We start from the raw sequence: 22,830 nt of genomic DNA on the forward strand, positions 1-22,830 counted from the left end.
TACTGTATACCACAGTATATACGGCATACTATACACTGTACGTGGTATTTACTGTATACCACAGTATATACAGTATACTATATTTGTATATTGCATATATTATAAATCATTGCATATGCAGTATATTATATACTGTCTGTAGTATACATTGTATAAAAGTATACTGTACATCACAGTATATAAGGTACACTGTATACTGTACATAGTATTTACTATCTACCACAGTACATACGGTATACTGTATTTATATATTGTATATATTATAAATCATAACATATACAATATATTCTATACTGTCTATAGTATACTGTACACCACAGTATATATGGTATGCCATACACTGTACATAGTATTTACTGTATACCACAGTATATATGGTCTACTGTACTTGTATATTGCAATGTTATAAATAATAACATATGCAGTATATTATATACTGTCTATGGTATACATTGTATCAGTATATACAGTATACTATATAGTGTATACCTCAGTATATATGGTATATTTGTATATTCTATACCTCAGTATATATGGTATATTTGTATATTGCAATGTTATAAACCATAGCATATCCAGTATATTATATACTGTCTATGGTTTACATTGTATAAAAGTATACTGTATACTACAGAATATTATATACTGTGTATAGTATATACCATATACTATATATGGTATACTATATACTGTATATAGTATTGATTGGATATCATAGCATATATACTATGTATAGTATACATTGTATAAAATTATACTTATACCCTAGCATATTATGTACTATATATAGTATGTATTGTATACCACAGTATATACAGTGTACTATATAGTACATATAGTATATATTCTATACCACAGTATATATGGTATACTGTATATTATAGTATATGCTGTATAAAAGTATACTGTATAGTATATACTGTATGAAAGTATATTTTATACCATAGTATATGCTGCATAAAATGTACTATATATAGATATCTATATATATGACATATAGATATAATTATATATGTGGTATACAAGAAAAAGAACTTTTACCTTTTAACTATACACTCACTGCAGTGCTTCTATTTTACTAATGGGATTAAGAAAATAAAACATAAAATTATAAGTCCTATTGCCATGAGTTTTCTTATGTGTTCATTTATAAGCATTAGTATATTTAAAAATAAACGTTTTATCTCTTCTTTTTAAAATGTTGGCTTCAATGTAGCACCTCATGTTTCTTTTATTTGAGTCTTCTGGAATAAGTTTTTGAAAAAATTCCTATTTAATTGGAATCTGCCATGGGAACATTTGTCATCGATTTTTATTGTTCTAAAAGCAAGGAAAGGTGGTGAGAATTCCTACTATTTTTCCATTGATCTGATTTCACTGAATTGGGTCTATTAGCTGTGTGGACCTTTTATTAAGCAGAGGGCATCGAGGAAAGAGAGCGTTCTGCTCATGTTGGATGTTGGGCTATTTTTGATGAAATTCGGTGTGCATCTGAAAGGTAAAGAAACACATTTATTTTGTTCTCAAAGAATAGAGCAGAGGATTTTGAAAATCCAGATAAGTAAGCTTTAGCCTGATACAATCTATCTATTAAAGTTCTTGGAGATGCACAGTCAGAAGCCTTAACCCAAGATGAACTCACAGAGCTCACGAAAGTCCATCATTTTCCTTGTCAAACACTCCAAAGACAGCAAGACCTCTAAGTGGGATATCAGTGTCTTGCTTTTTTAAACTTGACTTCCGCAGGCAACATGTTTTAATTTCCATGAGTAAAATTAAAGGTCATAATGATTAAGGATAGAAAGAAACGGACGTATCTTCTCTCCCTAGTAAAGACCTCAATGCGTATCTGCATCTACATTTCCCAGCACCTGAAACACACATTTTCACCTGTTGTAGTTGGAGACATCATTTGGCAGAGAACAGTCAAGTGCATTTCTACGCTCTTGTGATCCATTTTATTTGCTAGAGATAGGTAATATGATTTTTTTAAAAATATCAGTAAGCTCTCTGAGAGGCTCTTTTTGATGGTATAAGGTCCTTCTTACACCTAACATAATGTAGGAGCTGGTCATTTTAAGACGAGACATAGGCTACAGCTCTCCCTAAGCCATCCACCCTAAGCACCTCTCATTTTTTCGCAAAGGTTGAATACAAATTCATCACAGCATAACCAACACAATCGTGAGTCATGGCCTCTGATGCAGACCTACACCAATGTCCTGAGAACAAATCAAAAAATGGAAATCTGTGTTGGTTGCATTGGCCGTCTCAGAACTATGTTTCCATTCTCTCAACTCTGATACCATTCAAGGAAGCCCTTCGATGGACAAGGCATCGTTTGGTTTTGTGGAAAGTGCTATTTGTTGCAACGTGTTCTAGAGAGATTGGGTCTTCCCTGGTTCTCTTTATTGGCACTTCTTCCCACAAAGAGCTCAAACCAAATTGGTGTTTGGTCTGTGAGCACCTGGGTTCTATGGGCCAGTTGGGTCTCGTATTCCCAAAGGGATTTTAGATGATACAGATTTCAATTCTTCCTCATCCTCTGTAAGCCTTGGAATTCGTTTTAGTTTTTCCTTGACCTTACTTCTCTTTAATCAAAACTTTCCACATTGGCTTTTTTTGTAGACTAGTACATGTTTTGGCCTATGTTGTTGTTTTTCCAGCACTGTTTTGGGTGTGTCTTCTAACCTGGGTCACGGAAACACCCTCCTAGCTACAAGGAACTCTCCTCTCTCCTTCCTCTCTGCCTCCTACAAGCATATTCCCAGCATTACTTTCCCATGCTTAACAACAAACAAACTATGGAATATAGACATCGAAACCTAGACAGAAGGTCACACCTGTGAGTTTTGGGTTGTACATGAAGAAGCACCAGCATACATTCGCCTTGCCTGACGTATGAGCAATAAGGAACACCAGCGTGCTGTCGGTAAGGTGCAGAAGGTTGGAAGCAACACCAAATGATCATGGGGATGCATGTCTTGACGCCATATATTCCTGTCCCCATAGCAACGTGTTGTGATGGACAGATGGCGAGATACTCCTATAATCCAGTGTCTCTAGTGCTTACAGGAGCAGTTGATGGTACTCTGTGTCTTCTATCATGGTCTGTGGGTCATGGCCTGAGTCCAGTGGCATCAGATATGGTTTATCCTACGCTGTTCCCTTACGGGTGCCATTTTGGCTCATCTTCCTTTGTACCGCTCAAGCAGCCCCCTCCGGACAAGGAAATACTCCTCTCCACAGACCTTGGTGTACCACCGCCCTATTTAAATAAATAACTAGCAACTACCTCGTAAGACCTTGCCACGTATTGACAAGTACCTAAATCAGCAGACTACGCGTCTCCTCGATCCTCTGTTTTCTTGTTAAACCAGCAGCTATGCAAATGTTATCCCCTAGTTACTTACGTTGGAAAATGGTGCTTTGCGTTTCATATTAGAGGAAGTTCATGTCCCTCCAGTTTCTGCATCTGCATCCCATGGCAACCTCCCTATGTGTCTCTGTCTTTAGTTGGCCATCTTCTTATGAAGGCATTGTTCATATTGGCTTAGAAGTCCAACCTGCTCCATCTTATCTTGACTGATTCTATCTGCAATGACCCTATTTCCAAATAAGGTGCTAGGCATGGAGACTTGAAATTCCGGAATCAGCATCCAATAGAATCTTAGGTACGGTGGGCATGAAAAAGCACCCAATAAGAGAACATTGTGGTATTTTTAATCCTGGCTCAGTCTTTGATAGGTCTTGGTGAAAGGGTCCATTTGGTGCTAGGGGCTCTTTCCCATCTTGTGACATTGATCAATTTCCTTTATCTTTTTTTCTTTCTTTTTTAAACAGCGCGAGAGCATCAGCCTCAGAGCCTTTGGCAAGGTGAGAGGAGCTAACGAGAATTTAATAGCTTTGTTTGGATTTTACCATTTTTTTTAATGGTTCAGTTACACTGGTGATGAATGATCCTAGCTTCCCATTTAAGAAAATCATATGAAGCTCATTTCCAAACATGTAAGGGAAAAAAGTATGTGGTTTTAGCTAAGGTAAGCAACGACGGTGTGTTTAGATATTACACGAAGAATGCTATGTGTGGATGCCGGTGGTATGACCACCATTTGGGAAATGGCCTTCTGAGTCTTTCTGCTTCAAGAATGTGACACTTGCTAGGAGACGCATCACACATCTGAGTTCAATGACAAAACTGGGCATCGTCGTGCCTTCAAAAGGGCTGATGGGTTGAAGTATTCCCCCCTCAAATTAATATAGGCTGAAATGCTAACCCCCAGTCCCTCAGAATGTGGCCTTATTTGGAAATAGGGTCACTGCCGATGGAATCAGTCAAGATAAGATGGAGCTGGTTGGACTACTAAGCCAATATGACCAATGCCTTGGTAAGAAGATGGCCATCTAAAGACAGAGACACATAGGGAGCCTGCCGCGGGATGCAGATGCAGAAGTTGGAGGGATGTCGCTGGAAGAGAGCCTGCAAAGCAGCAAGAACTAGGAAGGAGCACGAAACCTTTCCTTGCAGGTTTTAGAGGGAGCTTCGTTCTTACCAATGCCTGCATATTGGACTTCTAGCATCCAAACTGTGAGACAATAAGTTTTTGTGGTTTTAGTCCACACCATTTGTGGTACACAGTTATAGCACCCCTAAGGATGTTATAATAATATAATAAACAAGGATTATATTAAAATACTTGTGGACTTGACCTCAGTCATCTCCTCGTCGAAGAAAGAACCTTCAGGTGATAGGAAAGCACCTCTCCCAAACGTCCGTATATTATCCTGTTCCCCGCCCCCCCGCCTCCATGTGAGCCTTTCTTAGACCAAACTTGTCAAATCTGAGGTCAAAGTGGGTATCCATGCAATAGCTTGCCACTCTATAAGCATGCCATACTTTTGCTGAGACCACAAAATGTTCTGAAACCACTTGCCACCCAATAATATTTGGGGTCATTGTAAAGAATGACACCCGCTAAAGCCCTAAGTAAGCATGCAAAACCGCGGCGTCCCCACATCCTCTCTCTCGAGGTGCATAGGACTCAGGCACTGCAGGGCTGACCCCGGGTGGGAGCCCAATTCCGACACCCGGCTCGCCACGGGGAGATTCACCAACCCTCGGAGAACATCTCCGATGTTAATTCCATGCATGAGGCTCAAGGTTAATGAGAGAAGCAGAGACATAGAACAGAATGATAGCTCATTAATTTCCACAGTTATGTTATCAGGCCAGAGAAAAATGAAAAGATGCTGTGATGTTTGTAGCTATTTGGAATGCTGGGGAGTCTTTTTCTCTTATTGTTTGCAGAGTCGCTGCTCAAGAGGACATTGGCGACATCTGTTATGTGTGTGGGTCTTGTATATTTTCCACTGTGTTTAGCCAACGAGCTTCCCTTTGAGGTGTATTAGATGTATTTATATAGATTTATTTCCTATATATGCACATATTTGCATATATGAAATGTGTATTTATTTATGAAATAAATGTGTGTGACATAGTTACATGAATAAATATGTTGTAAATATATGTATATATAGAAAATAAATCTCCTAACTGTAGAGAAACACCACAGATGTATATACATATATGTGTGTTAATAAAGAGTATATACGCACATAGTATTTCCTAGATGTATCATGGGATTGACTTTATTCTCTTGGCTACACAATAAACACAATTTGCCACGTGGCACATGGATTTTAATAACCCTATTATTTATCAAAAGAGACAAGGTCCTACTGAGACCTGAAATTCTGGGATCAGCATCCCATAGAATTGCCAGGTACGTCTCAGCCTTGAACTGGCAGGTGGGAAACAGACTTTTTTTAGTGATGCTATTAGCACTCTGCACTCTGGTAAAACTCTGGTTGACACGATGCAATTGGGGGGTGTGCAAACTACGAGGCCCCCCTCCGTTACTGTGTGTGTGTGCGTGTGCATGTCGGCATCCTATGTACCATTCGGTCATGGAAACAAGACTTGTATGGAGGACCCAGACAGAGCAGAAGAGAAGTAAGAAGCCGGTGTGGGAAGGACATACCCGGTTTTGGCGAAGTTGGTCCAGTACGTCATGACCACCGCGCTGAGCATGACATCGTTCTTGGAGAAGTTACAACTGAAGAGTTCCGTGGGGCCGATCATGGGGATCCCAAAGACATAGGGCACTTCGTCGCCATGGGCTGAGTCCGCCCAGCTGGGTTTCATTTCACTTTGGCAGTGGTGATAGAAGGCGTAGAAGTAGGTCGGAGAGCCATACTGGGCGTGGAGGTCGGCTGTGGCCACGGCGGGGGCCACCCACTGGTGGTCCGTGAAGAGAGCCACCAGGGTCTTCCGTCGCGTCTCCGGGTTTTCCTTGTCGGCCCAGTCCGTGTACATGAATTTGATGGTCTCCCGCAGCGTGTCTTTGCCCTCTGGGTAGCCATAAAGGTTGTCCACAAAGTTGGACACGGAGAAGTCAAAGTCGTTGGGCGTCACGCCATCCTCGTTGTCCACGATACCATCCACAAACTTCAAGCCTTCCCCCTGGTTGACGCCCAGCATGATGTCATAATTCAGGAACTCTCCCTGCTCCATCAGGATCTGAGGGTCGTCCGGGATGACATCGCCGTCGATGACGGGGCCAAAGGAAATGTGGTACGTGGCGGGGGTGATGGTCTGCTGAATGAGCTCTTTGTAGTTCTTATTCCGAAGACATTCGACCATGTCCGTGGTATCCAGCATGTTGCAGCCGACTTTATCTGCCAATATCCGAGTGTACTTGGCAGGCTGGTAGTTCACTGCCCAGCTGGACAGGGCGGTCCCGCTCTGGATGATCGCCTTCTGGAACAGACCTGCAGGTGCAAAGTTGTAGACATGCAAATGAAAACCCGAAAGATAGAAAAGCAGCTTTTACTGGGCAAAGAAGGCTCTGATTGTCTCTCGGGCATGTGAATTTCTGGATACAGTGGCATTCAGGTCTTTCAGGATTTTTTACTCATTTCCATCTCTTTCTGTCCCCCTCCCCCTCCCGCTGGACACTGGTTTTCTGGGATGTTCTTCACTCACACACACACACACACACACACACGCAAGCACACGCACACGCACAGGGTCTCAGAGAATGAAACTGCATTCACAATTTAGCTGCAGTGGTTAAAAAAAAAAAAGGTGCACTCCATTTACCCTTCCCCAGTTTCATGTTGTGTTGGCATCCCCATCCCCAGATGCTATATATAAAGCCTCACAGACTTATCACCTCCCCCATCCCTTAAAAATATGCTTTGTGCCAAGAAGACGTCAAAGACCATTTTGCCTCACTGGTGAAACCAGAAACCAGGTTCCACTTCATTACGGGGAAAAAAAAAAAAAACTTGCACTGAAATCAATTTTAGAGTATAAATTCAGACATGTATTTCTATTTCCACCCTCAATATATTAAATGCATGAAACTTTTACAACTAAAATATTAATTAAATTAGCGATTCCTAAAGGAATCCTCAGTTGACTGCCCAACTAAAATGTATTTTTCAACAAATCGCTGATCTCGAAATCACATCAATTCAAAGCCCAGACTTTTCTGTCATGTATTCTGCTACAAGTTAAAAGTGTGTGTTTGGTGAGAAGTGGAAAAAAATAAAAACTGGGCTAGTTGATGAGTAAAATTCTGTGTAGCTTACAATTTCCTATCAGATCAGTCTAGTATATGAATGTCAGTCAGTAAAAAAAAAAAAAAATTTTTTTTAAACCCTCTGTTTTTCACGACTACAGGACAAGAGATGATGGGGTATGAAATGATAGCATTCTGTTTCTTATCTCTTCCTGACATTTTCTTGGATTCCAGCATGATCTAGCTCTGATGGGTTGGGAGTTGCTGGAAGAATAATTCAGCCGGGAGCCCAGAAGTTCGTGCCCTGTAGAGTTTTAAGGTCATGCAAGCAATTAAGGGAGGAAAACATGATTGCAATCAGGAAGATGCGATTCTAAAGACTGGAGCATTGCCCAAACATGACACCTAAGAGAAGATTTTTAAATGGATCTGGCTTTGCTCAATTCAACATCAAAGTTATTTGGGGGCCAGTTGATAACACAGTTGATAACACTCTCGGAGATGCACAACTACGGACTTGCGTGTTTAGCTCTCAAGGTTAATGTGTGGAAGCCCGGGAAAGAAATGATGTCGATGCTTGATCCATCGTGAAGACTTTCATAAGTTAAAAAAATCAGGATTAGAAGAATTTTGCTACAAGTTACCTGGTTTGTTCTTTTTTTTTTTTCTTTTTGCTATTACACTGATCGGCCATGACTGATGTAGCTCTCTCTGTGTGTGTGTGTGTGTGTGTGTGTGTGTGTGTTTGTTACAGAATATAATCCCTGATAAACCTTGAAAAAATGGGTCAAGAAAAATGCCACCCATAATTCATACCAGAAAATACAAGTTACGTCAGCATTTTGGGGTCATGCCCACTTGGCTGTTTCCCCCCTCAATGTTTTGTTTGTAACAACGGAGTCCAATATACGTTTAGCTTTGACATTGTGTTGCCCAGGCTTTTGGACACCTGTTTTGGATGCTAATTATCGTTCCTTTGAGCAAATGCACCTGTTCTTTATAAACTTCTCGTCTTTTGAATCTTGGAGCTTTTCATTTGAGTCTTTGCTCTAATATCGTGGTGAACATCTTCACGAAAGCATCATTTTCCAGGCATGTGGTGATCGTTTTTTAGTCTACATGGCTAGAAGCACAATTCTAAGGCCGACGGTCTGGGTATTTATTTATTGCTGGGTTGTCTCGAAAAGCTGCAGAGACGTGACCCATGCACAGCCTTGCCATAGAGCTTGCTCATTTCTGATCTGTTGATTTAAGTAATTCATGCTCTTCCTCCAATTAGACTTGGTTTACTGTGTTTGATTCCTACGGAAGCTGGTCCTGACTACTTGCTCACTCGAGAACTGGGATTATATCCACTGACAAATGGGAAAGTCTAAATATTTTCTGGAATGCTGTAGGAATGGATATTACCAATGACCCCTCTCGTTAGTCACTATTTCATTTTTGTAAAAACGAAGGGTTAATACAAGTGTGAGCCCCTAATTCGAGCTCTCCTTCATGTTACAAAATCACCTACAACCTTGTCAGCCTTGATTTGACTGATGGTTGCTTGTGGTTCTTGCACTGAGCATCTTACTGACAGGTGAATTCTGAATCTCCTCACCATGCTGAAAATCTGCTTGTCACTTCGGTGCCTGTGACCAGCTAAAATTTCTTCTCAAGCCAAACATTTTTATTTCCTAAGGCCTGCCGAACACCTTCAGAGGAAGTCTGAAGTTCACGACGGAAAATCAAAGTGGAAAAGCAGTTGGTACATAAAACAGCAACTAGGAGAGGCCACCGGGAATCGGCACAGACATTCATAAATCCGTAAGCAAGACTATTCTGTACAGAAGATCAAGACTACCATCCACTCTTCCCCGATGTTTCATAGCTAAAGGGGAATGATGGAAATAGGTTTGAATCGGGGTCTGGGAAGCTTGGTTTCTTCTCTGGCTCTGACTCCTGCTGTGTGACCCGAGGCAGGTTAAGCAACCTCTCTGAGCCTCAATTTCCTTTCTATAAATGATGGTTTTGGAGTAGATGAGCTTCAAGGTCCCCTTCAGTGCTACAGGTTACCAATGGACATGAGGGAGCCACCTTGAGTTAGGGTGGGTCATTTTTTTTTTTCTTAATTTAACGTAATTTTTTTTTAGCGGTGGTGGGGGAGAGGCAGAGGGAGAGGGAGGGACAGACTCGTAAGTCGGCTGCACGCCCAGCGTGGAGTCCCATGCAGGGCTCGATCCCAGGACCCTGAGATCATGACCTGAGCTGAGATCAAGAGTCAGACTCTTAACGGACTGAGCCACCCGGGCGCCCCAGACAAGCGAGTTTTAAAATCACATGGCCATGAGCCACGTCGCTTACCAAATGTACAAATCTGCAACCCTTACCCACATCACTTCTGTATTACCTTTCCCAAGTTGAGATGACAAGTTGACCGACTTTAAAGTTGACCAAAATGAAAAAATTTAAAATTGACCAGATAAAGTCGGAAAGGCAGAAGCAAAGTGCTGGTCTTGCTAAAGAAGTCATTTTGTCCCAATTGTTGCAACCGGCATCTAATTGTTAATTTAAGTGAGATGACAAAATACGGTTCACGTGGAAAGAAAGCGGAGTTAGAAGAAAGGGAGTCTGTGTCCTTTTGGGGATTTTCGGTGGAGGCTGCAAGAGAGACTTAGGACAACACCAGCACCCAGCACCTGCGATATGCACTCTGTGTGTGTTTACTTCTCAGCCCTGTGGGTCGTGCACCAGCACGGGGATGCCCTTCTTACCTTCTGAATAGTGTGACAAGGTCAACAGGCTGACGCAAGAGGCTCCCGCCCCCGAGCCGAAGATGGTCACTCGCTTGGGATCCCCGCCAAAGGCCCCGACGTTCTCCTCGATCCACCGTAGCGCCTGGATCTGATCCAGGAGCCCATAGTTGCCTTTGGCCGCCTGGTCGCCGGTACTTAAAAACCCTGCAAGAGAACACAGGATATTTGGGGTTGTCAAGTATAAAAAAGCACATCGCTGGTCCTTGAAAAGGTATCTCATGGTCTACCTTGTTCATTCTTTGCTCGTCTCCCTATAAGTGAGAAGCACGACCGGAGAGCATTTTTCAAGGCAGGAGGGATTATGTTATGTAAATCATTGTTATGATGGTTACTGTTCCTGCTGATCCTATAATACAATGTCTCATCTGTGAGTTTGTATGGGGCTACCCTACCCTGTCGGGCACAATCAGTCTAAATTATCTACACCACGTGACAATAACAGAGACTATAAATTTGACCAGATTCGAGTTGTCATTCCGGTGCACGTGTTGGTTGCAAAGTGGCCAAGTTTCCTAAAAGAAGTTTTTCAGGGAAAATCATAAAAGAAGTTTTTCAGGGAAAGATCAGTGCATGTGTTGGGCTGGGGGGATTTCTGTGTCGATGTTTAAGAGACCGTGCATGTATATAAAGGCAATATGGGTCAGCTTTCTCCCATTGAATTTGTTATTAATATTTTCATTTAATTCCCTTTAATGCTTCAGTTTCAAAGTAAATGAGAGACGTCATGAGATCCCAGGGTCACTTAGCATGCACTTCCATCTTTGCCCTCCAAAACAAACACTAGTGCCACACACAGAAACAAGTCTTTAATCTTGGCCAAATGACAATACGTATTCAAATCACTCCAACTGTCCCCGAAATGGGATGAGCTGGTACGTTTCATTTCAAGAAGAAGGAAGATTCTGTAACTTGAGGAACTAATTTCACTCAAGGCATCAAATCGCTAATTCTCCCTTAGAAGCTGCAAATAAGGCATTTATGGGAGTAAAGTGATCACATAGACATTGGACTCCTTGCCTGTTCCACATGACAAAAAGATCCTGACCTGGAAAAAAAGGGTTCCGTCTGACGTTTGAAGTTGACAGATACTCTCCTGCTGAAATTCAAAACTATGATTATTTTGTAAAGCACCTGGCAAGGTTAATTTATTGCACAAACATCAACCCAACTTTATATCCCTTTCTTTCTTGAATAAGCCTTCTGACCAAAAAAAAAAAAAAAAAATGCAAGTCATAAAAAGTGTTTTTTTTAACCATTTTACTTTATTTGTTCCTGCCCCCAAACACCCAATTATGATATCTCCCTCTTCCGTTGCATTTGCAAGGGCCATGCCATTCACCTCATTTCAATTAGTGCGTATTAAGTGCGTATTACGTGACCACCCGCTGCAGTGTTGATGTGAACGTGGACTGATTCGGGCCTGGAAATAACAGGAATCAGAACCGAGGCCATCAAACCTCCTCTCTAACCAAAGCTGACAGCAAATCTAAGGAGTGCCCGAGCGCCGGCTTCTAAAACCTAAAACAAAATAAGTAGGGGATGAAGGCTTGTACCCACTGAGGAAGCGAGGCTTCGTTCCCTGGGCACCTGAGAAAAATGCACAGTGTGAGCTGGGAGGGTATCAGAAATGAATGGGCCCAGTTTAAAATAAAGCAATGGGAAGGCTTTTTTTGGGGGGGGGTGGGGGTTTCTAAAATTGCAACGATCGGACTCACAATCTCCTGTATCTGCAAACAGATGCAGGGTGAAACCTGCAAGGTTGTGCATTTAGGGCACGTCCCGCAGATCCAGGCTTCTCCGGCGTTCACAGGGATTGAGCTGAGATTAGCTGTGATTAGTGGGAATGTTCAGACATTACCAACCCCTCCCTCATTTAATTAGCAATTACTAATTAGCGTTTCATGCCAGCGAATGTTCCTTGGCTCTGGCATTCATCATGCAACCTTTTACACAGTTTCTCATAAAATGCATTGCGCTCTGCTTGGGAGAAAAGCCCCTTTCATGCAGCTTTATGTATGAAACCCGCTCCTAATGGCAGTTTGGGTGCCGTATAATAACCATAAGACAAGCCTCTTTTTCCCCATTAAGGAAAGAGGTGATTAATTCCTAAAGGCTCTAGTAATTTTTTGGCAGAATGGCTCTGTCTTTAACACATCCTTCCTCCACCGCCTCTCCCCCCCCCCAACCCTCTGTCAACTCTCCCAGAATGACCTATTTGCTTATTTTGTTTCCGCAGAGCACCGTGAGGATTTGCAACATACGGTAAATCACCAGCCTTTATTAAACTGGAGCCCCTCCCGAGCAAAACGTGTCTCTTGTAACCTTTCAAATGCCAGGCTAATTAATATTCTATACCCTGGCAAATCTTAGCTTTCCTAACAGCCTCCTATTGAAAGGTTGGATCTTTGCGATTCTGAATTCCTTCCAAAAGTCCTGAGGGAAACAGCTCCTCCATGCATCTCTTAAGTTCAGCAAATGAACGTGGGGTTTTGGGGTTTTTTTTTTTTTTTTAAAGTTGGTGTTTCCATAGTTTCTGCCACAGAATCTTCATTTACTGCAACACCCAGAGACTTTTTTTTTCCCCTTTCTCTTGTAATTTAAACAATCCACAAGGCAGAGTTTCCATTGCAGGTACACAATGAATGCAAGCAATTTTATTTTCTCTGCAAGAGTGTATTCCTTTGCTATTCTGATCGTGAAAATGCGGTGTTTGATATAATCCAGATATGAGATGTATATGCATTTACTATCGTGGAATTCTATGAACGTGAGAGCAAGATAATCAATTTGGAAACAGCCAGGCACGTCACCAAAGCTGAGCGCTGGTAGAAGCATCCTAAGAAGTCTGTCCCACCGCGGAGGACTTAACTCCCCATATACGCTGCCGATGAATTAACAGAAGCAGCCCCTTGGCTGGCTAAAACCAGAGCTTATTTAAACAAACGGCTTCTTTCACTGATAAGCACTCTTGGCTGCAGATTCTTCAAGCATTTCAGCTGATGAAACATTTGGCTTTTGAGAGTTAAGGTCTCTGTAATGAAGGTTGTAAATCAGTCAGCCCCTCCACCCCACCCCAACAATGGGACAATGGGAGGGAGATACAAAACAGACACTGGAATTCACACATACTGTCACTATATTGATACCAAGTTTCATTCAAAGCACTGGAAGGAACAAAAACATATACATTCACACAAGAGACAGACGGTTTATCCATGAGAAATGCCTGAACACCCGAACTCACATTTTCCCCCTGCATGCTGAATGAAATTCAACATCATATAAAAACGAAGAACTGTATTTGGTCTTCTTACTGGTGCTAGAATAGAAAGTTTCAGGCTTTTATGATAGGTTATCACAATCCAAAGTTTTCTCATTCTTGTGAATTGCACCAAAGGGGTCAGGAGAATGATTCCAGGTCACACGGCTGTCCGTGCACTGCAGGTCAATGGTTAGAAGCCCAATGTGTCAGATGGGGCCGCCCTTTTGTTCATTCGTAATAGGACTTTAAAGCTACAATCCATTTTATTTTAGGAGATGATTCATTAGATAAGCAGAGTAGACCATTTTTTGGGTGACCATTAACCACAAGATAAGTGCTAAGTGTATAAAGAATGATATATTTTATATTTTTAGGGTGTGCATTCACCTGTAATTGCTAGAATTAGAGTCTCAACTATTTCTAAAGGAATTTCTGAAATACAGTTGAGACTAAATTAATTCTTATTAATTGCATATATACACATATGTGCATATACATATAGACATATTTCTGTAACATATGTAGAATGTATCTGTATAAATAGGTCCTTCTGTGAGAGCACACATACATATAAATACGTGATATATACATATACATACATACAGAGCAGCCTGAGGATTGGCAAATCACTAGTCCTTATTAAATCATAACACCTCATTCCTATATGTGTGTGCACACACACTTAATTTAATGGAGTAAAAGAAAAAGGAATGTTTGCATAAAAATTCTCCAATGAGAAGAGATAGAATTCATTTTAGATCACACAAATGAGCCCAGAAAGAAATGTGTGATAAGAATTAGAGCAGAGGTATAAAGATGAAAATCAGCCAAAGACATGCAAATCTATCTTCTCGCATGTTTATAGGAAATCCTTCACCGGGTGCATTTATTACAACGTGAAAGTTAAGTTTTCTTAGTGGAATCGCGGGTATGATTTGACGAAAGGGTCTATACCTATGGGTGGAAGGGAAGGAAAGGTATAAACTCCAATTCTGTGAGCCTGATGGGGGAAAGCTCTTGAAATTTAGTGTCTCTATTTGTAGTTTTTAGTTTACTTACAAATGACATGAGTCATAACCTACCGTATTTAATTATCACATCAATGTCCTACAGGGTCAAAATCTATTTCCAATGTCAGTAGAATAAATCTAAGACAGTTATGAGGACAGATGATTTCTATGCACACGTTTCCAAACACGGGGCCCATTTAGTTGTTAACGGGATTCCTTACATTAGTTCCATAAAGTATATTATATTCCCCCACAGTAATTGAGAACGAGGCTGCACAGGTGTTTTTAAAGTACTTCAGCTGAAATTATATTAACTCACACACTAAAACCAAAGTTATATTCTGGAAACAAAATACAAAATAATAAATACAGTTTTGTTTATTACACAATAGAGATCAAAACGTGAAGGTCATTGGTTAACAAGTTTCACAGAGATGAAATTTTGTCAGTGGCCGATCTGGAACCAAATCCCCTGTGAGTCAACTATGGATGCGTTTCCATTCGAAACCCCATACTAGAACATTGCTCTAGATTTGTGGGACTTGCTTTCAATTGGCCGTCAAATCTTTTTGCTTTTATTTCTGAAACAGCTCATACACCTTGTTCCTGGGCTGGGTCTGCACCCCAGTACCTGACACGAGACGTCCAGTTGACTCCTCCATCCTGGCTGCCCATTTCCATACCATGAAAAAGATAACCCTAAAACCCTTAGATCCTGAAGGTCTAGTTCTATTAAAAAAAACAACAACAAAAAAACTTTATTTGATAGCACAGAGGTAGCCAGCCACCCAAGGATCAATTCCTATTGATGGTAATTTTGAAAATAAGGGATGAGAGCAATGTCAGTGTTCATGAATAAAAGTTACGTTGCATGAATTCTGTTGGCTGAACCATATAATGGGCGGTTCTTCATTTGTGGAGACACAAAAACACATCTAAGATCTCTCGAGGGAAAACAGTGAGCTGCTGAATACTGGGTCCTATGATCCCATGTTTATTAACATAATAAAGCGAGCTGTAAGATACAAACTCTGGAAGGAAATCCAACATTTAATAGTGCTTAATTCTGGGAATGTGGTTTTAGGTGATTTTCCCACTTAATTCTAAATATGGGTTTACACTTTTTCCAATTTTTGCTCGCTCTTTAGCAAGCACACAAACACCGTGTTACTTTTTGACTGCCCCCAGGATAAGGCTTGCATTTCTGTATCTCTTTGGTTTTAGACGCAGTCGGCTACATCCAGGATGCTCTTTAAAGGGCTGCCTTGGGCCTGTAAACTGCCCTGTCCACAGTGCCCGAATCTGCCTTCCTCCCGTAGACCTGGCCTCACTCTTTGCTCACGGAGCATAGACCAACCCCATCCCCTCCCTGCTCCAACCCCTGAGGCAGGAATTCAGTGTCCTTGCTTTCTTTCCCTCTACACATGCGGGTCCCTTCTCAAAAGTTTCCTGATTGTCTCCAATCTCTCAGCTCTGTACATTTCTTTCAGCAGATTTCTATTACAGAATTCCCACTGTCTGGGAAGGATATGTGCTTGTCATTCAGTAGCAGGTTACCATGTGGGCTGGGGTTGGAGTCAGTCACCTTCGGGTTGGAATCTATGGTGACACCTCGGGGCGTCATGTAGTTGAAGGTTTCCAAGTCCCAGTTTTCTCACATGTGGAATTGAGAAGAGGACAGTAGCTCTCCCAGAGCATTGCTTGGGGAGTGGAGTGGAGAGGGCGCATCCAAATACCCCAAGCCCACTGTATACTGTGTGTGCTCACGAATGGTCAGCAACTCCACTGACTTCCTCGATTGCAGACACATTGGTACTTACTTGTTGCACCGATGCACAGCAAGTAGGAAGAGATGCCCTTTCGGTAAATGGAATGGGCCCACAGGGAAAACTGACTACTGGTCTACCTAGACTCTGACTTGAAGATCAGGCACGTGATAGAGAAAACTTCCATGCTGCCTGATTGCACGTGTTGTTTATGAAATGATTTGGCGTGAAGGTGATGCATATGTATTTGTTAATTCTGTTTATTAAGTGTTCAGTATATGCTTAAAGAAAAGCGAGGCAAAAAAAGAAAAAGAAAAGAAAAGAAAACCCCAAACCACCACATACTATAGATTTCATCCATGCTGTGAATTATGGAGACGCCATTCACCAACATTTATATGTACCCACGATGACCCAGGAACATGCTAAAACCTGGGGACAAATAGAGTATTTGAGTAGATTTCCATAGTTATATTGAAAACTTACACAATTTTTCTGCATTTGCATGCTTCTGTTTGTTTTTTAATAAGAATAATTTAGGACCACAGATGACAGACATTTGCCACGCTTGTGCTGAGCAAAGCATAACATACAGACTTGTGGAATCACTCTGTTGTACTGATGAGACTAATGTAACATTGTAAACTATACTCTAATTAAAAAAAGAATATTTTAAAACTGATTAGAATTGAAAGTCCTAGTTTTTCCAGGAAACTATACTTATAAAGCACACAGAGGACACACATTTTGTCCCTATATGGTATTCAGAGCCCTAGAAAGTGCATATAGGAGAAAAGACAATTTATACAATCCTATTTTTAACATAATTGTCATAATCTCTTTTAAAGTATACTATATATATGAAAGAATGCTGTATGCTCAAAATATGCTTCCCTGTTTAGATATGCTTTTCTATCCTCGATTGCAAACAAGGATGGTGCTGGACCTACTAGTGTTATTTATGAGTACTTACTGCTAGGTACTATCCGGGGGCGGACCAGAACTAATCTAGTCTGTTCTTATTTTTCCATAAGACAATCAGAACAAGTAAATGTAATAAGGACAATGCATTCTTTTCCAACTCGATCAAAATCCAACATTATCTCCTAGCGCACATCATCTTTTTTTGTGCCCAGAAACATCCCCAAGATTTCCAACATTGGTTTTCTCCGGCAAAGCTGAAGCACACATACCGAAATTGTTTTAGTTAAGAAAGAACAACAAGATCTGAGATGCAACAGCACACCCATGAGTAACAAGTAAGCATGATAACATAGGAAAGAGCTAAAATCCCAATGGAAAAGTTTAGTTTTGGGAACAGGGAGGTTTTTGAAGATATTTTCCAGAATGGAGTGGCAGGGATGCATGCCTTTGGTTGACGCTTTGAAGTGCTCTCTGCTTTATTGCATTCTCGCTTATTATGTATTATGTTCATAACTGTCGTAAGATCAGTGTGTTTGCCGTCTTTGCTATTTTTCTTCCCAAAATGGCTAGCCCATAGGTACACAGCACCCAAGATCCTGTTACCCACAACCACAACACAGGGATGTTGTGGGATGCTTTTCCTAAGACTCTTTAGAGTTAACTCTGCTTACAGGACCTGCAGTCGTGCTTGATTTTGAGAGGCAGAAATGTAATCTAATCTCATGTAGAAATTGAAGGCCATTTCACCAAGGGCTGGAGATGAGATCTTTGCAATTCTGTGTTCACTGGCCAGGAGACACTCCTGATTTGTGAGCAGCTACGACATCCCACTCTACCTCTTACTGTACTAACGTTTATTGTTATAATTGCCATTGTCATTTTTGATAACTCTGTCCTGGTGTGGCACTGGAAGACGCAGGGAAGGCTTTCCTGAGGAATTTAAAAGGCAGAAATGAAGATTTCTCACTGAAAAATAACATACAAAAATATTAAGCAGATCACATAACAAAATAGGTATGAGTAAATACAACTCACAAAGAGAATAACTGTCTGCTCTTTTTTTTAACAGATTTTAAGTGATCTCTACACCCAACATGGGGCTCAAACTCACAACCCCAAGATGAAGATTGCCTGCTCTACCCACTGAGCCAGCCAGGTGCCCCCATAACTCTCTGTTCTTAAAGATTAGACATAATCTTATACTGATTCTCCACTTAAGGAATGTTATCTCACCAACTTTTGCTTAAACAAAGTAATTTTCCAGAGTCAAGAACATATCAAGTCTTCCCTACACATGTAGACAGCATGTGGAGATCACATTGGGTCCCCTGAATTTTAGCCATTACCCTTGGATTCAACCAAATATCATTAATCTTGCAGTGGCCAAAAAGCAAAAGCAGCCGGAGTTGGAGTCAATTGCAGAAAAAGCACAGATCTTAAAATAACGAAGATGTAATGGAGATAAAATATTTAACAGGCATATGGCGTTAATTCATTTAACTCAGTGAAATATGGCTCAATTCACCATACTGTCATGGGTGCCTATAAAATTCCAGGCTCTCATTGTCCTTGTGGTGAAAATGTAGCAATGAACCAGTTAAACTGCATCTTCAACTGCCTGGAACTCATATTCTAGCATAGACAGATCGACAACAAACAAATACAAATTAAATGATGTAGTATGTTAGTTCCCTATTTTACAGCTGTAACAAATTACCACAAACCTGGTACCTTCATTCCACACGAGTTCTTACCATACAGTTTTAGACTCTGAAATCCAGACAGATAGATAGAAAGAAGACAGAAGGAGGGAGGGAGGGATAGATAGATGATGGATAGAAGGATGGATGGATGGATGGATGGATGGATGGATGGATGGATGGATGTTTGAGTGGATGGATGGGTGGCTGGATAGATAGATAGATAGATAGATAGATAGATAGATAGATAGATAGATGGCAGATAATAGAAGGATGGATGGATGGAGGGAGAGAAGGAGGGAGAAAGGGAAGGATGGATGGATGGATAGATAGATGATAGAAAGATAGATGATAGATAATAGAAGAATGGAGGGAGAGAAGGAGAGAGAGAGGGATGGATGGATGGATGGATGGATGGATGGATGGATAGATGGGTGGATGAATGGATGAATGGTTGAGTGGGTGGATGGGTGGCTGGGTAGGTGGCCAGGTGGGTGGATGGATGGATAGATAGATGACAGATAATAGATAGAAGAATGGATGAAGGGAGGGAGAGAAGAAGGGAGAGAGGGAGGGATGGATGGATGGATGGATAGATGGACAGATGGACAGATAGAAGGAGGGCGGGAAGGAGGGAGGGATGAACACACAGATAGAAAGAAAGATACAATTATTTCAAAAGCTAAAGCATAGCATAGACTCATTTCATTACCATCACAACAGTTTCAAGGTTGCAAACCTGACAGACAAGGGCAGAAAGTGCTAAAAATAGGGGCTCTGAGGGAAATGCGCTCAATCCCTCTCCCAGGTGCTTCTGCTACACGACCAGACGCTGCCTCTCAATATGTGACTCAGATATGTTGAAAATGAACCAGAGAGAGAGATGCCACTGAGCAACTCCAGGTACAGGTGTCCCCTTTTCTCCCGAGCCCACTTGTTATGGGCAGCTCTGCATCCTGCACTGTGATCCCTGGGTGAGCTAGGATCATCCTCTTCCAGCCTCCACGGTGCTTCGAGCCAGGAAGGGCTGGGCCAGCTCAGAACCAGGGTGAGGGATTCGTCTGAACCACACTGAGTTCTCAGGAAAAACAGACGCAAGTAGGCTCCATCCCAGACCACAAAAGTGCAATCTCTTGCGATACAACCCAGGGGTAGACCCTAAAAACCAAGCAGGATTCCTACTTGCATCTGGCAGATGTAGTCATCCAGGATTGGCATCTGAAGAATAAACCGAGCACAACCAATGCAGTGTTTTTCAAGGCTTAACAGTGTAGGCAGTCATTACACACAATGGGCAGAGCCACCACTGAGCGAGGTCACCCCAGACTTTGGTATATTCTTCTTAACATCATCAGCGAATGTGCCAGCCACCGAAGAAAAAAGAGAACCAGCAACCTTCACGTACAAACTCCTCTATTATCACCAACCCTATATCCTAAAGAAGCAGAAGGAAAAGGGAAAAGCTTTCTCTTGCCAGATACAAAAATCCCAACGTCAAATGCCTTTCGCTCTCTTTTTTTTTTTTTGCTTCATCCGCTACAAATTGTGACCAAATTTATGCTTACCTCAGGCACCTGAAAGTGTTCATTTTGTGTCCCTGTGAGGAAATTTGGTTTATTTTTGAGGAAAAAAATGTGTGGGGTATTATACTCTGCCTCACACTGTCCTTAAATCGAGTACAACTAAAACGAAAAGTCATATAAAGATATATATATGTGTGTGTATGTATAGTATACATTTTTCTGTTTTCATCATTTCTAAGTGCACAGTTCAAGAGGATTATTTATATTCACAGGGACGTGCAACAACCATCACCATTGCCCGTTTCCAAGATATTTCCATCACCCCAAATAGAAACTCTAGGAAGCTACAAGTCCCCATGGGGGAAATATTTTTAATTGTAGTGTCCATAAAATGTGCTACCTACACATTGGGCCAAATCCAGTTAATAAGGTATGATACCTGTATTGAATGACCAATGCAAACCCCCTTCCAGATCGAATTGCAATGGACCAAACATTCCTATGTTGAAACCCTAATCCCCAGGGTTGAGGTTTATTATTAGGAGGCGGCACCTTTGGAAGATGATTTGGTCATGAGGGTGGAGGGTAATCCATGAATGGGATTGGTGCCCTATAAGAAGCAGCCATAGATCTAGCCATGCAAGGATGCAATGGGGAAGTCAGTGGTCTGCAACCCGCAAGATGGTCCTCCCCAGAACATGACCATGCCGGAACCCTCCTCTTCCAGCCTCTAGAAGGGTGAGAAAGAAATGTCTGTTGTTTTCAAGGCACCCAGTCTATGGTAGTCTGCTTATAACCAGTAACAGACACCAGTACTGTGCGTGCATACTGGTTACGAGAGCCGAACAGACATGCCTCCCACGAAGAGTAAAGGTCTTTGAAAATGCCCACCATAGTACTCAACTGGTTAGATCCCTAAACATCACTTTAACACTGTTGTTTTGTAATCTATATTCACATATGTAAAGCACCTCCACAACCTGTCTACCTTGAGGGGAGTTAAAAGCAAATGATGGAAAATGAAATACTTTGGGTCTCATTATCTGAGGTTGATTTCAAAGCCAACTAATATTCCTCATCCTAGGGAGAACTTGGGTCAGCCAAGATGTCACTCTGTCCAATTTGCTCCACGTGCAATCATGGCTAATTGTCAACAGGATGACTCGAACACATGGCATTATGTTCACTTTGCAAGAAAGATCCCATGATCTTGAACACATTTTTTTAATAGTAAATTTCTACTTTTAAATGTTTTCAGGACAATAAAAATCAAATGAAAAAAAAATTATTTAATTGACCACAGCATTTAAATAGACCCTTCAAATAACAGCTAACTTCTTCATGCAAAACACCTTTTATCATTTACAAGGTGCTTTTTACACCTTCTTTTATCTGTCCCACTGAAATGGAGGTTCCTTTCAGTTACCAATATTTCTGGTTTCTCGGGTTATGTCTGTGGTTAAACACATACTGGTTTCAAAGAATTGGGTAACACCAAATACTTGATTACCCTCCCTGTCCACACTAAACATCTGCACATCTTTTAAGAAATACTCATGCCTGGGGAGCCTGGGTGGCTCAGTCGTTGGGTGTCTGCCTTTGGCTCAGGTCATGATCCCAGGGTCCTGGGATCGAGCCCCGCATCGCTTCTCCCTCTCCCACTGCCCCTGCTTGTGTTCCCTCTCTCGCTGTGTCTCTCTCTGTCAAATAGATAAATAAAATCTTTAAAAAAAAAAAAAAAAGGAAATACTCATGCCTAAGCCCCTGTGCTCAAGATTCTTAAGTAGTTGTTTTCGGGTAGGATGTAGGCACACACATTTAAAAAAAAATTGTACAATTTTAGTGAATAGCAAATAATGTGATCTGCTGATCTGGAGAGAAAGCAAATAAATATAAAGATGTTTTCTGTTATAAAATTCTTTGCATGTTCTTATGTCATTGATATCTTAGAAAAATCAGGTAAATATTCACGGGAAGCGATAGTTCTACATGTAGCAGACATCAAAATCGCCAGGAGGCCCTCCCGACCTGTCTTATTTTTATTTATCTTAATAGTGATTGATAATTGGATTCAGGTGGTGACTAATCCCACCATTTATGAAAAATATCTACCAAGCTTTTCAACTGATGTTTTATAAACCATTGGTGATGATCTCCTACAGCTATGACTTCATTCAGGGTTCTACAAAAGGCTGACTGCCTGTTTTTATTAGTCCTTTTGCATTTATTATCTGGAAATCCATAAAAATTCACCAAGTTTT

The 22,830-nt window shown here is 41.2% G+C and overlaps 1 protein-coding gene across 11 annotated transcripts in view; it reads right to left on the reverse strand.

Moving 5' to 3' along the window:
* The window catches only part of NLGN4X (neuroligin 4 X-linked), a 289,067-nt gene that overhangs the window by 6,322 nt on the left and 259,915 nt on the right, over positions 1-22,830 (reverse strand). For all 11 annotated transcript variants that reach the window (XM_032391097.1, XM_032391095.1, XM_032391094.1 and 8 more), the window contains 2 exons: positions 10,343-10,528; positions 6,042-6,831 (listed from right to left, as the gene is read on the reverse strand). In XM_032391097.1, coding sequence (XP_032246988.1) covers positions 6,042-6,831; positions 10,343-10,528 — 976 coding nt within the window. The remainder of the gene's footprint in view (positions 1-6,041; positions 6,832-10,342; positions 10,529-22,830) is intronic.

The sequence above is a fragment of the Phoca vitulina genome, unplaced genomic scaffold (assembly GCF_004348235.1).
Source record: "Phoca vitulina isolate PV1807 unplaced genomic scaffold, GSC_HSeal_1.0 scaffold60, whole genome shotgun sequence".
NCBI classification, from domain to species: Eukaryota; Metazoa; Chordata; class Mammalia; order Carnivora; family Phocidae; genus Phoca; species Phoca vitulina.